At 39.5% G+C, this 19,435-nt stretch overlaps 1 protein-coding gene across 14 annotated transcripts in view; it reads right to left on the bottom strand.

The window, feature by feature from the left end:
* KLHL32 (kelch like family member 32) overlaps positions 1 to 19,435 on the bottom strand; it is a 214,905-nt gene that overhangs the window by 40,632 nt on the left and 154,838 nt on the right. For 10 of the 14 annotated variants that reach the window (XR_004184570.1, XR_001901981.2, XM_021936810.2 and 7 more), the window contains one exon: positions 16,452 to 16,667. The exons of 1 other annotated variant lie outside the window; for it this stretch is intronic. Coding sequence is in view for 8 of the 13 variants with exons in the window: in XM_021936810.2 (XP_021792502.1) it covers positions 16,452 to 16,667 (216 nt within the window). In the remaining 5 variants the exon portion in view is untranslated. Of the gene's footprint in view, positions 1 to 7,576; positions 11,155 to 16,451; positions 16,668 to 19,435 lie in introns of those variants that run through there. 3 more of the 14 variants (XM_021936813.2, XM_021936812.2, XM_031667693.1) reach the window with 3 other exon arrangements.

The following is a 19,435-nucleotide window of genomic DNA, read 5'->3' as shown; positions in this document are numbered from 1 at the left end:
CTAGAGCGACCTTACGTGGGTCACAACTCCCCCCATTGTTTCCTAGCTACTGCATGCAATAGGGATGCATTACCAGGGTGAAGTCAGCTGAAATGGCTAGGGAAATCCTGATGCTTTTTTCTGTCACGAATTGGTATATGCTTATAGAGGTAAATGTGACACAAGGAAAAGAATACAGGACTTGATGTCAAAAGATCTGTTTCTGCAACCTAATGTATTTGTGCATTTATGAAAAACCAACATACTGATACTCAGTTTTATCAACATACTGATACTCTGTAAAACAAGTATGGTAATACCTATGTCATAGGGTTCTACAGAAGACTGAATGCGATAAGATATGTGAAGGTGCTTGGTAAACTGATATTTAGACAATGTACAGAATTTATATGATGGCAATATGCCTCCAAGAGATGAAGGTATTCCCCAATATAATTATCCTTTTGAATTCTTTTTTTTTTTTTTTTTTTTGAGACGGAGTCTCGCTCTGTCTCCCAGGCTGGAGTGCAGTGGCGCAATCTCGGCTCACTGCAAGTTCCACCTCCCAGGTTCATGCCATTCTCCTGCCTCAGCCTCCTGAGTAGCTGGGACTACAGGCGCCCGCCACCACGCCCGGCTGATTTTTTTGTATTTTTAGTAGAGATGGGGTTTCACAGTGTTAGCCAGGATGGTCTCAATCTCCTGATCTCATGATCCGCCCGCCTCGGCCTCCCAAAGTGCTGGGATTACAGGCGTGAGCCACCGTGCCCAGCCCTTTTTGAATTCTTGATAAAGCCATCACATGCAGACCATTTTTATGTAATACAATATTGTGTGTTAGTGATGTAAATTTTGAGAGATTGCTATAGTTGATAAGAAATTTGCTACATAGTATTAAATACTTCACATATTTAAAGTAATAATAAAAGTATGGCAGTACGACAGATTATAAACTAGCTCTTATGATTAACCATATTTCACACAAACTCAGTAATTCTAATCCAGTAATTTAAGTTCTGTGACTTTGTTAAATTCAATGTTGGAGAAGCATGACCAAATGAATGAATGAATGAATGAAAAGGGAGAGACAGACTTAAACCCAGTTGTTTTTGTACAACACTCAACATATAAGTCACTTTCATTACTTGGCTTGGGTTTCCCATTACAAACACTTCTCAATTTCTTAAGTGTCCATTATGTCAGAAACTTGGTGACAAAGAAGATTCTAATCAGTATATATCAACATTCTCATTTGCCATTCACTTCCATTAATACCATAAAACTCGATGCTTATTCTTGATTTTGAGTGTCTTGATATGTTCCTGTAAAATATTCTAATGAAATTTGGAATTGTCGGGGGGAATCCTGCAAATCTGGAAGTTTAAGCCTTTTGTAGACAGATTTTTCAGAAACACACAAGAACCATCTTTCTATGTTGTCATTTCATTGGTGTTTTAAATGTTGCTGGCACATTTATACATTTTATGGTTAAAAAACTGTTTAATTTGTAAACATGCCCTAGAGCATCCTGAGAGCATCAAGCCTTTGAATATTTCTTCATGAATTGATTCAAGAATAATGAGCTTGGCTGAATGCAGTGGCTCATGCCTGTAATCCCAGCACTTTGGGAGGCCGAGGTGGGAGGACTGACTGAGCCCAGAAGTTCAAGACTAACCTGGGCAAAATAGGGAGTCCCTGTCTCTACCAAAAAAAAAAAAAAAAGAATAATGAGCCAAGAGCACAAAGCAGGTTCACTGGCAAATATGCTCACCATCTGAAATCAAATCTTTAATATTATGACCAAATGGACCTCAGGGGTTCAAGTAGCTGCCCCAGGTCACTGACACAGAGACAGTCAAATCCCTCAAGCGAGTGGTACTATGATGAGTTTAGATGTCCAGAAAGTACCCAAGTTGCATTTAAGGATTTAATGTTGGAAGCCTCCAAACAAAAACAAAAGAATAGTCAAAGGTAACTTTAAACATGTTTTAGAGTCATGGGGCGTAGAGATTGGCATGGGGGAACCCACAAACTGCAGCACAGGACTAAACACTGTCAGGGCCAGACTCTACTGTCAGGGGGATAGGACAAGGAGCACTGCCAGCTAGCTGGGGAAGGGGAGCCAGGGTCTACACAGTCAGTGAGCTGCAAAGGATACACACAATGTGATGGCACCACTGACTACCTGTACTAGGTGAATTTCAGTCTGGCTACTGATGTTTAAAGAGCATACTTTGCGCTGCATTCTCTAACTTCATTTCATCATAGTATAAAAAACTAGGGAACTATGAATCCTCTATTTCTACTCTGCAACACCTGTGAGTACAGTACACATATTTAAAAATATATATATATATATATATATATGTATTTTTTGAGATGGAGACTCACGCTGTCACCTAGGCTGGAGCACATTGGCACAATCTTGGTGCACTGCTACCTCCACCTCCTGGGTTCAAGCAATTCTCCTACCTCAGCCTGAGTAGCTGGGATTACAGGTGTGCACCACCGCGCCTTGCTAATTTTTGTATTTTTAGTAGAGATGGGATCTCACCATGTTGGCCAAGCTGGTCATACAAATCATATTTTTATCGAAGAAGATACACTCTTCACCACAGTGATCACAGATGTTTTTTTTAATCCAAATAGAAATTTCAGAGAAGATTTGGGCCAATGCCCAGGTAGTCATATCAAAGGATTTGGGTTACACAAGGATCATTACAAACAATAAATGTCAGATGGGTCTCAAAACAGAAATCAAGCATGTAAGGAATCAAAGCAGCCGAGAGAGGGGGACAGGGCTTAGTTCGGGTGGGAGAAGTGGCCTAGAGAGCCCAGCCTGTGGCAGTCATGCAAAGAAATCAGAGATGTAGAGAGATGGCCCTGTGGTGGAGAACCAGCTGCCTGATAGTCTCAGAAGACTCGTGAGAGAAGAGGGAACTGTGGAGGAGGAAGGAATGAGTAGAAGGCACTAGCTGTTGCAAAAGAGAATCTGTAGGATAGTTGAGAGAAAGACTGTATTGCAGCCTCACTGAGAACCGTCAATATTGAATGAAAGAACGCAGGAGTCCAATCTGGGGAAATCACAGGTCTGAGACATTCTTTATCAGGTTAGGAGGAAGAGCAAGGTGAACCCTGAAGATAGCGAAGGACACATTGAAGAGGAAAAAGAAACTGGGCCCCATGACCAGGTCCAGTCTGGTAGCAGAAGCACGGCCAGCACAGGCAGGCAGTGAAGGGCAAGAGGCCCTAAGCGGGAACATCACTGCTGAGGGGCGCAGTCTGGGTGGACAGTCTGCGTGAGAGCAGGACAGCGGCAGGCATGTCATCCGAGTGTATGAGGGCAGAAGGCCCTCTGTGTTGGAGATGAGTTTGATATAAAAAGTATACACGTGGGGAAACTCTGAACTCCGTCAGGCTTAGACCAGAAACAATTTGACAGAATGAGTTATGCTTTCTTTAAGATGAAACGGACTTTGCTTGAGTCCCATTACTTTAAAAACATAGTGAATCTATAAAATAAAATAATTCATTGTCACATATTCCACAAGTTAATATGAAAATTAAACCGCGCATTACTTTTCTAGTAGTAAAAACTATTGATTGACTTGATTGACGCACTTCTCTACAAATTATCTTTTTAGTTCCCATTGATTAAACAAAAACAAGACACAACTAAGCAATAATTTTAAGAAGCATCCCTGAGGTCTATTTTACTATTTTATAGAGATAAAAAAATAATCATTTGTGGTGTACTGCAGTGAGGAATCTTGTGAGACCATATATACACAATCCCATTCTCATTTCTTTTTTAAATAAGCATTTTAAACAGAACTGTTGATTAAATAAGGGCTACGTTAAAACAGCAACTGGATTCAATGACTTAATTCAATTTTGAGCCTTCTCAGGTGAGACTGAATGATCACCTAATGACTCTCTTACTATTAAAAAACAAATAGGGTTTTTTGAAAACAAGAAAAAAATAATGTGAAAATAGAACACTTGAAGTAAAATTATAATCATTATGATGCTGTCACTTTAACATCTATAGACTTAATTGTTTTCCAATTGATATGTGAGAAAAAATATCCCAGACTAGGTAAAAATATGCTGCTGAATGTTCATTGGAGGAAAAAAATAAATAAATAAAGACAACAAACAAAAAAAGGCAAAACGATTCTAGCTCTCAGGTGCCTAATATATGATGAGACCACTATGCATATCTTGGAGACAGAAATAAAGGTTCTCCTTTATTTTTTCTTTTCCTCTATTTTTCTTTTTAAAGGGTATGCATGAAAGAGGTACAAAGCTCATTATAATACAATGTGAGCTGCACATTGTATATACCAGCATTATTAGATGTCTGTATCGTTTTTAGCCTATACTTCAAATAGCTACAAGATTAGGTGCTGGATTTATACAAATTGAAATTTGCAACTTTTAATAACCTTAGTGCTTCCACAGACAAGTATCTGTCTTCTTTCCTCAACCCCTTCCCTATGTTTGCCAAGAAGGAGGCTAACAGGAGTAAGATGCTGTGTTTGGAAGCAGAAACTCCACAAACTGTTGTGAGACATGCTAGTGATAGAACGGAGCCTTCACTTTCATATAGGTGCCCATTTTAAATTTACTGCATTTGCTGGTTACTGTGCGAAACAGGGCACAACTGTGTGAGCTGCTGCATTAGCAAACTGGCTAAAGTATCCCTGTCGTTTATACTTCCCCACCACACAATCAGAATGGAAACATTTGCTCTATTGGAAGGCAGTGATAAGGACGGATTTTTAAAGTTTCCATTTTTAAGTGAAAATGAAAGAAAAATGCTCTTCTAGATGTGTTGTGCCTTTGAGCTCCATTTGAAAAAAGAAAAAAAAAAAAAGGCAGAGAAAGCTGCTGTGAAGGTCACCGAGTGAAAGAACTTCCTCAGGGCACAGAATAAATTAAATCCCAAGGAAAAAATAAAATGTGATTTCCAGAGTGTGAGGCACAAACTCCAAATGACAATGATTGACAGCCAAACTATATCCGTGCAATATCCAAGACTGCACGTTCTCATTTACCTCAGTGTAGCCAGCAAGCGCCCATTAAACATCCGTCTGATGCCCAAATTAACCTTCTTGGCAAACTGAAAGAGGCACAAACTATCATAATCAACCTTTCATTATCACAGCAGCCTCTAGTTAAAGGGTCAGAATAATTGTGCCATCAGAGCCTTGATTGTTTTCAATCAACAGACGGCTGGAGTGACAGCTCGGTGATGGAGGAGTCTGATGAAACCGCACCAGGCCTAATCAGAGCAGATGAAAGGAAGGCATGATTGGTGCAAATGAACAGTCGTGCCTCTCCTTTTCATTTACAATCTGAAATTACTCTTAAATTTGTGGGGTTTTTTTTCCCTCCCTTATGAGCACCACTGAAAGAATGTTTGACTTATTATGAGTTCTGACAGTGCAGAGTTATAAAACACAGGTAGGGTTATCAGCTGAGGCTTTAAGTGGGTATTCAGCATAATTCTAACAAATTCGCTCTTGAAAAGCACAAAATGACTAAAAAGGCTTCCAATGACCTAACCTCTCAGTGCTGTTTCATTAGCAGACCCATTTACTCTGCTGCTGTTAAATGATGAGACGATAAAACCAAGGGCAGGAATATCCTGTAAATGTTTTCTCCCAGTCTCACTGCTCTGCTTACTTCAGTATTAGTTCCTTTGCCCCAAAATCCTTAGCGTTCTCTAAAAGCAGTAAGAACATTAAGAGCTCAAAAGAGCTCATCCATCAGAGGGCATGCCTCAAACAGGAGCTGTTTTTCCTTAAGAACTTGATGCTATGGTGGGAACCACAAGTGATAGGAAAGGGACTGGAACCCAGAAATCCAATGTGGATATCAAAAAGAATACCTGGGGAAAAGGAATAACAAATTCTGCAATAGGCCACGCTAAATCTAGCATAAAAAGAATTTGGAGAGACTTGAAACACCATAAAGCTGTGTCTATACAGCTGTTTCTGTTAACAAACTACTGGCATTAACATCCTTAAAAAGTTTAGTGATGAATGGAATATACACTTGGAGTGATAAAAATAAGCTTCTACTTTCTATTTTCTTTAATGCTGAGACCAACGAGACAATCATGGGAGTATTATGATTTAGGTCAGTGCTGCAAAACAAAGGAAAGTCTTTTAGCTGCAAAGATTAATATGCATCTAATATGTATGCGTGTGTCTACCTGCAAGTGGGTGTACTGTGTGAATCCCACCTGCATATGTGTAAGTGATAGAGGACAGGACGGCTGTCGGCTCAGAATCCAGGGTAGTTTTTAACCTCTTTACTCAAAATTTTTATATAAAACTTAGGCCATTTTATTAGCTAGATTGGGTGTGAGAATGATGAGATGGGATATATAACCAACAAGGTAAAAAGAAGACTTATAAAATAACAGCCTTGAATTTTCCATGCAATATTTAGCAAAATTTGTTGCCTCTGAACCAGGTCTCATTTTATGAGCCAATTGCTCACCATGAATGTATCCAGAATGTACAAAATTCATGTAGTTCTACCTATATGTAAATGAACTTCAAGCAGAATATTGCCAAACCCTGCATATGACTTTCTGCAAAATCTCAGAGTTTTTGTTTTGTTTTTCAGAAGACAGTTGTCAAAGAAAGCTATCTGGGAGGTAGTTCAAACACATGTATTTTCCAAATCCATCCTCACTCTCACACACTTTCTCAGTGCTGCATTCCTCAGCGGATCACTTTACTTTTTGTGTGCTCCCGGGCACCTTCCACAAGCTTTATCAATGAGTGACACATGCTCCATCATCTCCTGAGGGTTTAGTCCTCTCAGTGTGGTGCTGGCTTTTTAAGGCATGACTTCCTTCTGCCCAGAAGGCAGTTTGTGTATAGGTCAAATAGGAGTGGCTTCAGGATACTGACTACACATGGGGTTGAAAACAGGATTTCCTGGCTGTTTCACAGAGCATGAAGACGAGAAGCAGGCCAATTTGGGTAAGTGCCTATTCTAACTCCCAGAATCCAAGGGGTGTGGAATTAATCATTCTAAAGCACTACACAGCCCCTCTACATTGCCTAAAACTTACATGAGATGAGAGGAGCAAAAAGATTCTTCAGGGTACCTGGCAAACCTGATAAGTCAACCCCTTTGTTTACTTTATTATTTACACTTTATTGGATTGATATGGGGCTTCACTCCAAAGAGTACGTAGTCCTAGCAGTGGGCAGAATAAGGAATTGATTACAGTCCTCAGCAGGTCCAATGTCATTCTCACTGCCAAAGAGAGAGATGCCTAAAGTGTATTTGCCACTTAACTAAGCGTCGTCCTTTCTGGATGGAGAGGTTTAGTTTTAGTTTCAGCTGTGAGTAATTTTCCATTGTGATTGGCTGACTTATAGTCAATTTAGTATAATTAATGCCAAATTACATTGTAATTCACATGGAATTACAAATTAAAAGCTATATTAAGAGCAAATGAATTAATCAAAATTAATGATATTATGCTCACTTGTTTTAAAGTGTTAATAAGATAGGTCCTCCTAAAACGTTTAAACTTTAGCACACCATCCATCACTCCTTTAATTACCTGATTTCCTTGTGTGGCCAGAGAAGGTAGCATGTGGGCATTCCTCATCAACAAGAACACACACAAAGAAGATATGTGCACTCAGCCTCTGGTGTGCGGGGTCTTTTTAGCTCCTGTTCTTGAAGCATAAGTAATACCGTGCCACTTACCAATACTGATTTGTAACTCTTCCTATAGACAAAGGAGAACAATGCACAAAATCTTTGATACATAACTTTAGAATCATTCATTGACTTTTTTTCCCCTGAATTTGTCTTCCTGGTTATGCTTTCCCTACCAGAATATCAAAATAGGTCTGTAGTTCATCAACATGCCACCGCACGTAACAAGGAGGAGGTGGTCAGACGAAGGGGTGGATCCTCACCATGGCGAATGCATAACTCTGTATTATGAGCGTAAGAAAAGCCCAAGAATGATGTATGAATGCTTCTCCTGATTATGATCTCAGAATGGCCACTTGTCTCCTCCAGGTGTGTTGAGTTAGGGTGTTATTTTTCCTTGTAGCAGAAGTTTTGGATGCAAGGGTGGGAGAAGCACTTCTAAGGAAGTCAGTATTCAACAATAAATATTGAGGCTTCTCCTGACATCTCTTTAGAATGTAAATAATTCTAGAGCCTCTGGGTCACTTTATAAGTAAATTTACATCCTCTCCTTTAGAACTCCCAGAACAGCAAATCTCTATGGTCTGACACAGCCAATCAGCATGATTGTGGCCTAACACTGAAGAAAACGGATTCATAGGATCATTTGTGTTGGAAAGAGACTAACATTTATCAATTTCAAGAAATTTATATCTTTCACCTTTTCTCTTAAGCCCCATATCTAAACCATCACCCCGCTGTCAATTTCTTTTGCATACATTTCTAAAATTTCAATATATTGGGCATAAAATGAAGATGGAATGATCAGTCATTTCCATTTGTTCTTTCCAATCTCTGGTCTCAAATAGGGAAAACAGCCTACAGACTTTTTCCCACATGGTCTGTGTCACTGCAGCAGAAATAATGGCACTCCAGGTTCTTTTTTACTCTAATTTATGTCTCTTGATCAGATTTTAAAGAGATCCTCCCTTATCGTCTTTCATTTCCTGCTTTATACTACACCATCGTGTCCTCTGAAGGAATAAAAGATGGTTCCCTCCCTCTGCCAGAATCTCTATGCATTCTTCCTTATCAAACCATCCAGAGCCCGAGTTTCTGGGCTCTGATCAAAAAAGACCCTCAGCAACACTTTCCTGTACTACTTTATTGGAGACATTTTTGCAACTTCCCACAAAGTCTCACAACAGGTGAAAATGAAAACTGGTGATTTATTAGGAAATGTCTACTTCTGGTTCACTCATTATAGAGTAATATATAAAAACCTTTGACTTATGAGATGTATAAGGCACTTTCAAGTTCTGTTTTCTTAAAGAGTTGGTATATTTCAAGAGAATACAGTGAGAGCTCCATTGAAATCTATACTGTGAAGTGAGTCAACTATTGAACTTCCAGAGGCTTTAGTTTTCTCACTAGTTAAAATTTGGATCATACTTGCCTTATCAACCTTAACAAGGCTGATGAGAGACTCACGAGAAATTATGTGTGTGAAATGCTTTAAAATATAAAGCTCTCTAGGCTTGCAAAGAATTATTATTGTTGGTATTATTATTGATGGACTTCTATGCTAGCCTCAGGGTTTCTACCTTGTATATGGCTTATAGTTGGGTTTTACTTTTAAATCCCTGATAACCCAGGTAGCAGCAATATTACTGCAGGCCACCAATGCATAAGTAATATTCTCCAGTCATCTCTTTCCTTCTCACAGCAGCAACAACAAAAATATCAGTCTGGAAACAACATGAATCACAATGAAAATTAGAAGCAGAGAACATAAATATGTCATATCTCATAAATCACCTTGTTCTGTTGTGCTTATTCTTTTAAAAAAAAAAAAGGAAAGAAAAAAAAAACTATTAACTCATGAGAACAGCAGCACATGAACACAAGTTGGGTCTCCTGTAATTTCTGATAATCACTGCCCCTCACAGCTACTCAGCAATGCACAGCTCTAGCACTGAGGATTAGCTGGAGCAAAGCCGCTCTGAAATGAACATGTCATGCGTCTCGCAAAGGCACACACCCCAGACAAACAGCAGCAAAGCCACGAGTCAAGTTACTGGAGGATGCACCCTCACAGAGGAGTTAGCCGCATGTAGATCAGGAGGAAAGACTGAATATATGCTCTGGCAACTAGGAGAACCAATCCCTGAAATAGCAGCGTTACTCCATGTCCAGCTGGGGGCCCCTCAAAGGATAAAACATCCTCTGGGCATAACATTATTTGGGACGCAAAGGAGCCACTGTTTATTCTCTTCACTAACATCTAAGAAGAAGGAAACGGAGATACCTTCATCACATTTTTAGAAAAAAACTATACGTAGTTGGGAGAAACTATAAGAAGTTTCAGAAAGAAAATTAAGAAGTGGTACAAATTTGTAAGTTGGGACTACAGGTACGAATTTCATGAGTTTAAGAAATGGTAAGTTTAAAAAATAGGAGATATTGTGAAGAAACCTAGATAATAATAATACCCAGAAAGTAGCTATCTGGGAAAATAATAGTAACAACACATGCATATATGAAAGAGAATTGAAGAAGGGCAGGAACATGATGAAAAATTATAATTTGTTTGAGGATAAGAGTTCTTAGTATTTTATTCCATTTCTAGTTACCAAGGTCCATATATTAAAACATGAACACAGCTTGTAGAATTTTTTGATTAAATATTTACCCACAGCCTGATGTGTTTGAGGCTTGGACTGCATCACATGGATTGACAAATGTTTGTGAAGCTGTTTAGAGGGTGCATACAACAATTGAGAGTTAACAATAAGCAAAGCCTTGAACAAAAGGTGAAAGGACACTGGTTGGTATTGAAACATCCAGTCAAAAGCATGTCATCTCCATTGTACCCATATCGTTTCAACGTTATGGTGCCCCAACTTGGCAAAGAAATCATTATGCTATTTGGTACAGGTCAGTCCTCACTAGGAAGGAATTGGGCAGGTGGGAAACAGCAGCAAGCAGAAAGCCCCACATCAGACACCGTCAGGCCCACGACAGCAGGACCCTGTTGGTCCTTCCCATTACTGACTGTCCAGAACCCGTCATATGGCAGGCAATAGTAGTATCCCACAGGACATGGCTGGGCAGAGCAGGCACTCAATAACTATTTGGAATGAATGAAAGAATGAATGAGGCATATGTCATCTAACAGAATTAGAATTAGCAACATGACACAGACATGGAGGCAGGCACAGAGGCCATGATTTGTTCAATCCATGGGCACTACCCAAAGGAACTAGAATGATCATGCTCTTTTTTCTGTTTTTGTTTTCTTGTTTTTTTTTTTTTTTTCCAGACAGGGTCTCACTCTGTTGCCCAGGCTGGAGAGCAGTGGTGCAATCACGGCACACTGCAGCCTCAACTTCTTGGACTCAGGTGAACCTGCCCTTTGGGTAGCTGGGACTACAGGTGCATGCCACCATGCCTAGCTAATATTTTCATAGAGACAGGGATCTCACTATGTTGCGCAGGCTGGTCTCAAACTTCTGGGCTCAAGCGATCAGCCTGCTTCAACCTCGCAAAGTGCTAGGATTACAGGCATGAGCCACTGTGCCCAGCTCATCAAGCCTTCTTAATTCCTGTTAAAGTCAGAGGATTAATTGGATGCACCTCTGTGCCCATTGCCTGAGTATTTCTGAGCTTCTATTACAAATTTAGAAGCTATAGACCAAAGTAGACATAGCTCAAGAATTAGAAGACATGAGTTTGATTCCTAGATATGTTACCTCAGTTTCCCCTTTTGTACTACAGGAGAACAAAGCAATAATAAATGCAGATGCGTTCTCAAAACTGTGATGTGATATTCAAATTGGAAGTATTTTAATAGTATTGTTTGACATATAGTACTATTTAAAGTCCTTGTTTCTTCCTGGCCAGAGGTACATCTGGGTCAATTTATCATCGAAGGATAAAAGATGAAAGCTGAGTACATCACTAGTGTCCTCTACTTTCCAACTATAAAGGGATAGTAGCTTTTTGTTTGGGTTCACTTCTGGGACTCCTTTTGAAGAAAATGATTAATTCAAACTGTAACGTGGCTGATTCTGTGGTAGACATAAAAGCCCAGGAGGAGCATGTCAACAAACCACTGCATTTGAGATTGTTGACTAAACAATATGTGGCTTATGTCTCTCAAGATATAAAATGAATATGTAATTAATAGTATGACTTAGGGAAGCAAATTTCTAACAAAAATATAAGGAAAAACGCAGGCCAAACTCATTTTCTATATCAATTTTCTTAGAATAAATCCAGCCTTATGTAGGAATAGTAGGATGTCTTATTATCCATTCAATACATTTTAATATGGAAACTCTACATTATTGTTTTTGTTTATTATTAATAGAGTGCAAAAGAACATGGCAGTAGGTAATGCAAACACTACAGCACAGCCTCTGCCTCTAGGGATGGATAATCACGGACAAATATGAACAGGATTGCCCCAGCCCCAAATCAGGTTACATGGTCCCTCTTTGCCACACTAAAATAGGACATAATTTAGGTTTGTGCAATTGCTTTTGCACCAACCTAATAGAATAAAGGCAACCCTCCCTGCTGAGGTCTCACCTTGTTTGACGTCACTCACATAGCCAGTGAATTTTTTGGTCTTAGTATCTACTTAAGTCTAGGCAAAGTGAGACCCAGAATACAAGTAGGAAGTGTCCTCAACCCCAAGGTTAATAAAGTAAGAAAAGTACTGTTCTTTTTTTTGAGATGGAGTCTCATTCTATCATCCCGGCTGGAGTGTAGTGGCGCGATCTCCACTCACTGCAACCTCTGCCTCTCGGTTCAACTGATTCTCCTACCTCAGCCTCCGGAGTAGCTGGGATTACAGTGCCTGCCATCACACCCAGAGCTGTTTTCTTTCATTTTTAAATATCTTTCTTGTTTCGGCTACTTTGGAGATAAAATAAAAATTCAGAGAGCTGTACTTATGGTTGAAAATCAGAAGGATTCTCTCCATTTGGGAGGAGGCCTGGGAGAGGAAAACGGAGTTGGCAGACCTGTCCTCTGCCTTCCTTCCACTCTAGCATAATTTTGGGTATTTAGTAGGTGCTCAGTACATTCTGATGGGTGGGCAGCCATACTTTCTCCCTATGCTACTGTATATAAGAACTGATGTTATATTCAGGCTTTTTCTATAAATTGTACTGCCATGGAAAACAGTAATCTCCCTCTCACTCTGGTGAAAGAGAACCTAAAGGCAGAAAATGCAGGAAATGCATGTTCCTGAAAAGAAAACAGAGATTACTCAGCACTTCCTATGAAAATGAAAACAGATTCAATCATGAGAATGATATGGAATTATTTCTATGTGTTCTAAGTTTTTTTAATGAAGAATTGCCATGTTTTGGCTTATTTAAAAATATTTTATTGACAGAGAAGGATTGTATAGATTCAAGGTGTACAACATGATGATTTGATATGCATATACACTGGGAAATGACTACCACAATCAAATTAATGAACATATCCCTGGAACCCATGCTCTACATTAGATCCCTAGAACTTGTTTATTTTCTAACTGAAAGTTTTGTGCCCTTTGACCAACGTCTCCCCATTTCTTGCACTCCCCAGCTCCTATGGCAAGACGCTGGCTCAACAGTATGAAAATATATGCAAAATCTAACAGAAGATATTTAACAGGGCCCTACTGAAACGAAGTTCTAATTGGGAGCTAAAATCCGAAAGCAAAATCAAATGGATAGAGATTTGCCAGGTCACAAATGCAAGTGACCTCATGTCCCATATTTCCATTTCAGCTGATTTGTTCGGTTTTAGTCTCCTTTCTTTGAACCCAATAGCCAATTTGGTGTCTTTCATCTGGAACCTGATAAATTGCTGGCCTTGAAACTTAAAACCAAATTGTTGAGCTGAATTGAACTAAATTTTTAAAATACAATATATTTCAGGGAACTTCTATGTCCTTATCCATTCTAAGGTATGTATGTGTACAACTCTCTCTGTTACCTCTAAATATAGAGTGAAATTAACCAACAGATCAAGTCATTTCAGACTTGAAATGGAAGGGATAAAAATTTGTCTGCGAGGGACCAAGAAGATTTCTGTGAGAGAAAAGACTCAGAATAAAGCTTAAAAAGGTCAGATGGAAAAAAAAAGAACAGTTCCAAGGCATCATCTTGGGGTATTTTACAGATTCGCAGATCCACAGAATGATTACTGTGGTCTGCATACAGCACATTTTGTTGAGGAAAGGGCCTGAGTAAGGAACAGCAGGAAAAAGTGAAAAAGAGTTGGTTCAGTGAGGATAATTTGAAGGTTCTTATGACAGGTCTTCAGAGCCAGACTGCATGAAGTCTGGTGAATAATGAAAATTAGATCTTTCACCAAAAATGGAATGGTCCCAGATTACATTATCAGGACATAGTAGAAGAGCCAGCTGCCTTCTGTGTGTGTTTACCATGCTCTCACCTAAGTTACTGGTTGCACATATTAATCAAATAGCACGCCCCCCTCCATCCAGTTTTCTATAACCTGTCCTACCTTGTGCCAATTTCCTTTCTCCTCCCCAACACCCTTTGCTTCACTCTTCTTCTTTAAGACACGGGATGGGGATTTGTTAAAGTCAATGAGCACTTTATTACAGTGAGAACGTTCCGTAATGAACAATTCAGCAATTTAATGAGATTCTGTAGATCTGTCTCCAGCCTGTCCATCAAGTTTCACTTCTATAAAGCACCCTGACACTAATCCTCTGGCATACCCAATCTCTACCCTGGGCTGAATATTAGATTCTTCCATGGTATATTGCATTACTAGTATAACCTCAGCAAAAATGATGAACTTAACTACACTTGAGGCAAAATAGCTGGTCTGATTTGATTTTTCTCTATGGGGTTGAATATGAGGGAAATACTTATTTACTAAGATAAAGCAAAAACAGTTTCTTATTGCCTGTTTAATGCCTAAATTGATAATATTTATGTGAGTCTTTTAATTCTTTCTTGAGGACCAGGTATTAAAAAAATTATTGCCTGCAGCAGAAACCAGCTTTTAAAATTCTACATTATAATATTAGTAACCTTTAGAGAGGCAATTATGATAACTCTTAAGTGGACAGTATGGAATTTTCTTGACACTCAGCCATCTGCACATTACCATGTCGATCTCTGGCAGTGCCTTTAACTGCACCACAAAAAGAGACAGAAGCCACAAGGATGGTTAGCCTCAGACGTCAATTCAGTTAGAAAAAATTAAATGCAGGATTCATTCCAAATATTTCTTTTTCCCTTGGGAAGTGAAGAAAATTTGGCTACTTCCCACTTTGAACTGACCAAAGTAAATTCTGCTGATTTGTGTTTATAAGAGAGAGCCACAGATAATTGAAATTTCTACCAAAAACAGATCCTCGCCAACCTATTCAACCTCTGCCTGAACAAACATTACCAAAAATACCCAAGGAGCCACGAAAATTTATTCTTTAGTGTCTTTTTGGTCCTTATATTTTCTTTATCAAGACAGTGTGCAATAGTGAAGACATGGGGTCTGGTGTTAGCAGACTTAAATTTGAAGGCTGGCTCTGCTCTGTGACTCTGAGTAGGGCACAGAAGGCTCATTTTGTTCATCTGGTACATGCAGTGATAATAGCCATTCTTTCAGGCCTGCTGTCAATAAGTTTGCAAAGAGCCTGGGACCCAGAAGCCTTCAGGACACTGCAGCTCTTTAATTCCCTCTGGTGGAAGCAATAATGAAGAGGGAAGTTACCGATTAAAATAACACGAATAATGAAATAAGGCAGAAAGGTATCAGGAAAAAAATCAGTGAGTAGAGTTAGCTACTGAATAATTAATAGCTACCTATATGACTATTTTGGCCAGAATTAAAATACTCTCTAAATATCACTTGATAAGATACCAGGGATTCACTGTTTAATCAGCTAATAGAAGACTTTAAATTTTCCCTAGTAGTCTGTATATAATTATTTTTCAAATGATCGTGAAATCTTGGAGGCATGGCACCTTAGAAGTAACAAAATGGCTAGCCAGTGCTTCAGAGAGTGAGATAGACAGGCTGTGATAGGGAGGAGGAAGATGGGCTCTCTGAATATTCCCCAAAGACGCCATGTGGATTGTTCAAGGAATAGTCACTGGGGATGAGCAGAAGAGGATTTAAATTGAATAATCAACTTCAAACCACAAAACATCCTCCTGTCCTCTAGACAAACGAATGACACAATGTGAAAAGAATGCTATGTCAGGCGAAAAGGCAGGGCTTAGGAAAATAGCAATGAATGCAGAATGAGCTAAGGATGGAGATTTTTCCACTGCTATGCAAGAAGAGCTTCATTTCATTCAAGATCCAAGCTGCTCTCTATTGCAACAAAGAAATGTTTCTGAATTGTTTACAGCAAAGGCCCAAATTTACTCTGATTCTACTGGTCTTAAATATGCATATATATCACTTTACAATCCATTTTTTTGTCATATTTTGTTTAAGAAACAATTTTTATCAGGAAAAAAAAAATCCCTTGACTCAGATGTGACCATATTAGGTTCTGGGAAGCCACATTGAGGGTCTCATGGATCGCCCCTGCAATTCCCTGAGTTAAGCTGTAGAGTCCGCTGAGGGCTCTGAGCCTCAAGGGCCAGTGTTCTCCAATCACTTGTCCATCAAGGAAGCATGACTTCTAAAACAACTCCATGAGGACCAAAGCTGCTAAAATAGTGGTAATTGTTCCTCAATCCTTTAACTTAAAATCATGGCATGCCTTTTCAGTGCCAGAAGAGGACCGTGCACAGCGCCCTTACCTGCCAGATCTGCTCTTCGCTCAGGGAGGTCAGGCGGTCACTCTTCAGCACCTCCTGAAGCAGGCAATAGGGAAGCGTTAGAACATCTTCTGGGCGGCTCTTCAGGAGTTCAGAGAGATGTTTCACTAAGAAATCGATCACTGCCTTCTCCAACAAAGTGAGGTTAAAGAGGTCAGCAAGTCTGTACAGATCCAAGTAATTAAAGCTATTTAATTCCTGGGTGCCAAAAAAATAAAAATGAAAAAAGATCTCTTAGAAATCAATCCAAGAAAGAGCAGGCAAGAAATTCAGATGGACTCACCAAGGTTCTCATCACAGAGGTGGGAGAAATGGGAGGGCTAGTGTTAAAAAACAAAAAAACAAAACAAAACAGAAATCACAATTATAAGGCTCTGCGTAGAGAACGGCTATTCTAGAATTCACAATTTTTCCTCATTTTACTCCTCTCAAAACCCATATATTTAAAGACATCTTAATAAAAGGAGTGAAAGGGGTCTCTGGTTTCAAGGGCTGAAATGTTATTTTGCAACATTCTAGAGACATTTTACTAATGAGGGCAATTGATTTTTCTACCCTTACCATATTTTACAGTTTTTTCTCTACTAAAGATAATGTAAGGGCAGGTAAACGGAGATTCATGATTAGATGACATAGACTGTATGAAGACAGACTGACTCTGCTCTTTTTCTAAAACTTCAAACTAAGTAGGTCTTTAAGTCAAAACAACCCATCCTGTCTTCACTAAAACCCAGAGTTTTATATACAAGGTCTCCGGAAATGAGGAAATCTCACAGAAAAGACTCCTGTTTGAATAATTCTGTATTGAATCCACCTAAGATGGATGATTTGTAATTGTTCTTTGTTTTTTTTTCTCAGCCTCAAACATTCCATTTTTCCCACCTTTTTGAAGAGTTTCTGCAGAAATCCTTCAAATTTGGGAGGATTTTACCTGCAGTCTCAAGCTTATAGCCAGGGCTCTACAATTATGCCTCCAGACAGTCACAGCTTCCACTGTACCTTTGTCACTGTACCCCCGCAAAAATCAGAGATACAGGACACTTGTTGAAAGAAAATTTACATATGTCAAGTAGAATGAGAGTGGGCTGTTTCCTACTTTCCCCTCACTTTTAACTTACAAGTATTAATATAATTATGAGCAATATTTTTCCAATAACTTGAGGAATGCAGAATGCTATCAGATAGCCATTTCACTCTATAAATCCAAGTAATTTTCAATATACTTTCCTCCCTTTCTAGTTATCTAAGAGTATTAAGAACTCTATACTGAGGTGCACAGTTCGCACCTCAGTAGATAACTGTATAAAGCGGGGAGCTGAAGGAAAAAGAAAACTCATCCCAAGGCAATGCTAACATAGCACGCACTCCTCCTTTTGGGGCAGATGGGCTCTGTAAGCCTTAAGCAAAACCATTGCTTCTCGTCCTTTTGGTTAAACCATGTGTAAGCAAAACAAGCACCAATAATGCTGCTTTTAAACTTTCCATTAATGTAATGGGGGAAGGTGGGAAGCAATACACTTCATTAAATGCCCAACAATAGTACTGTGGATGGGAAACAAAAAATACTGCTGTTATAGAAAGAGTGCCGTTTCTAGTTATAAAAAGTAATAAATGCTCATTTCATAAAATTCAGGAAATACAAAGTATGGAAAACAAAAATCGGTCATAATTTCACCATGCAGAGATAATCACTATTAATGTTTTTGTATATATACTTCTAGACTTTTAAAAAATAAGTCTTTTATATGTTGAAAAAAGAGAAGAGTTGCATTCAGGACCAAACAAACCATCAGCCACCACAGGCACTTGGAGGCAACCAAGGCAGGCAGAGAAGAGCAAGGGCGGTAGAGGCAGGCAGACTCGGCTCAAATCCAGCTTGACACACCATTGGCTGGGGTCGTGGGTCAGTCACTGAATCTCTGTTATTCCCCAAGTACATTTTTTTTTTTTTTTTTTTTTTTTGAGACGGAATCTTGCTCTGTCGCCCAGGCTGGAGTACAGTGGTACGATCTCAGCTCACCACAACCTCTGCCTCCAAGTTCAAGTGATTATCCTGCCTCAGCCTCCCGAGCAGCTGGGACCACAAGCGCACACCACCACACCCAGCTAATTTTTGGATTTTTAGTAGAGATGGGGTTTCACCATATTGATTAGGCTGGTCTTGAACTCCTGACCTCATGATCCGTCTGCCTCAGCCTCCCAAAGTGTTGGGATTACAGGTGTAAGCCACGGCACCCGGCCTCCCCCAAGTACAAATTTAAGAGCTCAACGAGCTCATTGGGTTGGCATAAAGATAACGTATGAAAAGCACTTACCATAAAAGTTTGGCACGTGGAAAGTACACAGTAGGTTGCCGGGGAGAGCAAGAACAATAAAGTATATTTGAGGATTGTTGTTTGGGATCCATAAACCATGATTAACCACCGATGCAAGGAGGTCAAAATGAAGCATGTGTTTTCTTTAGATATTCAAGTCTTGAATAAGGCACACCATTAACTCAGGGAAAGAGGGGGTGGCCAAAATAAAAACCACAGAATTAAGATAAAAACTAATTGCAAGTTAATGCCTGCCACATCTATACAACTAACCCACATCTTTCTCCTAAGCTCTGAATTCATTTTCCCAACTGCTTATAAGAAGATGCTGTCTCTTGGGTATCCCACAGTCATAAACTCATCATGTCCAAACTGAGTTTTGGTGTTTTTTTTTTTTTTTTTTTTTTTTTTTTTGAGACGGAATCTCACTCAGTCACCCAGGCTGGAGTGCAGTGGTGCGATCTCGGCTCACTGCAAGCTCCGCCTCCCAGGTGCTCGCCATTCTCCTGCCTCAGCCTCCTGAGTAGCTGGGACCACAGGTGCCTGCCACCACGCCCGGCTAATTTTTTGTATTTTTAGTAGAGACACGGTTTCACTGTGTTAGCCAGGATGGTGTCCATCTCTTGACCTCATGATTTGCCCACCTCAGCC

This window comes from Papio anubis, chromosome 6 (genome assembly GCF_008728515.1).
Source record: "Papio anubis isolate 15944 chromosome 6, Panubis1.0, whole genome shotgun sequence".
Lineage (NCBI taxonomy): Eukaryota > Metazoa > Chordata > Mammalia > Primates > Cercopithecidae > Papio > Papio anubis.
This window is presented reverse-complemented; position numbering and strand designations above follow the sequence as displayed.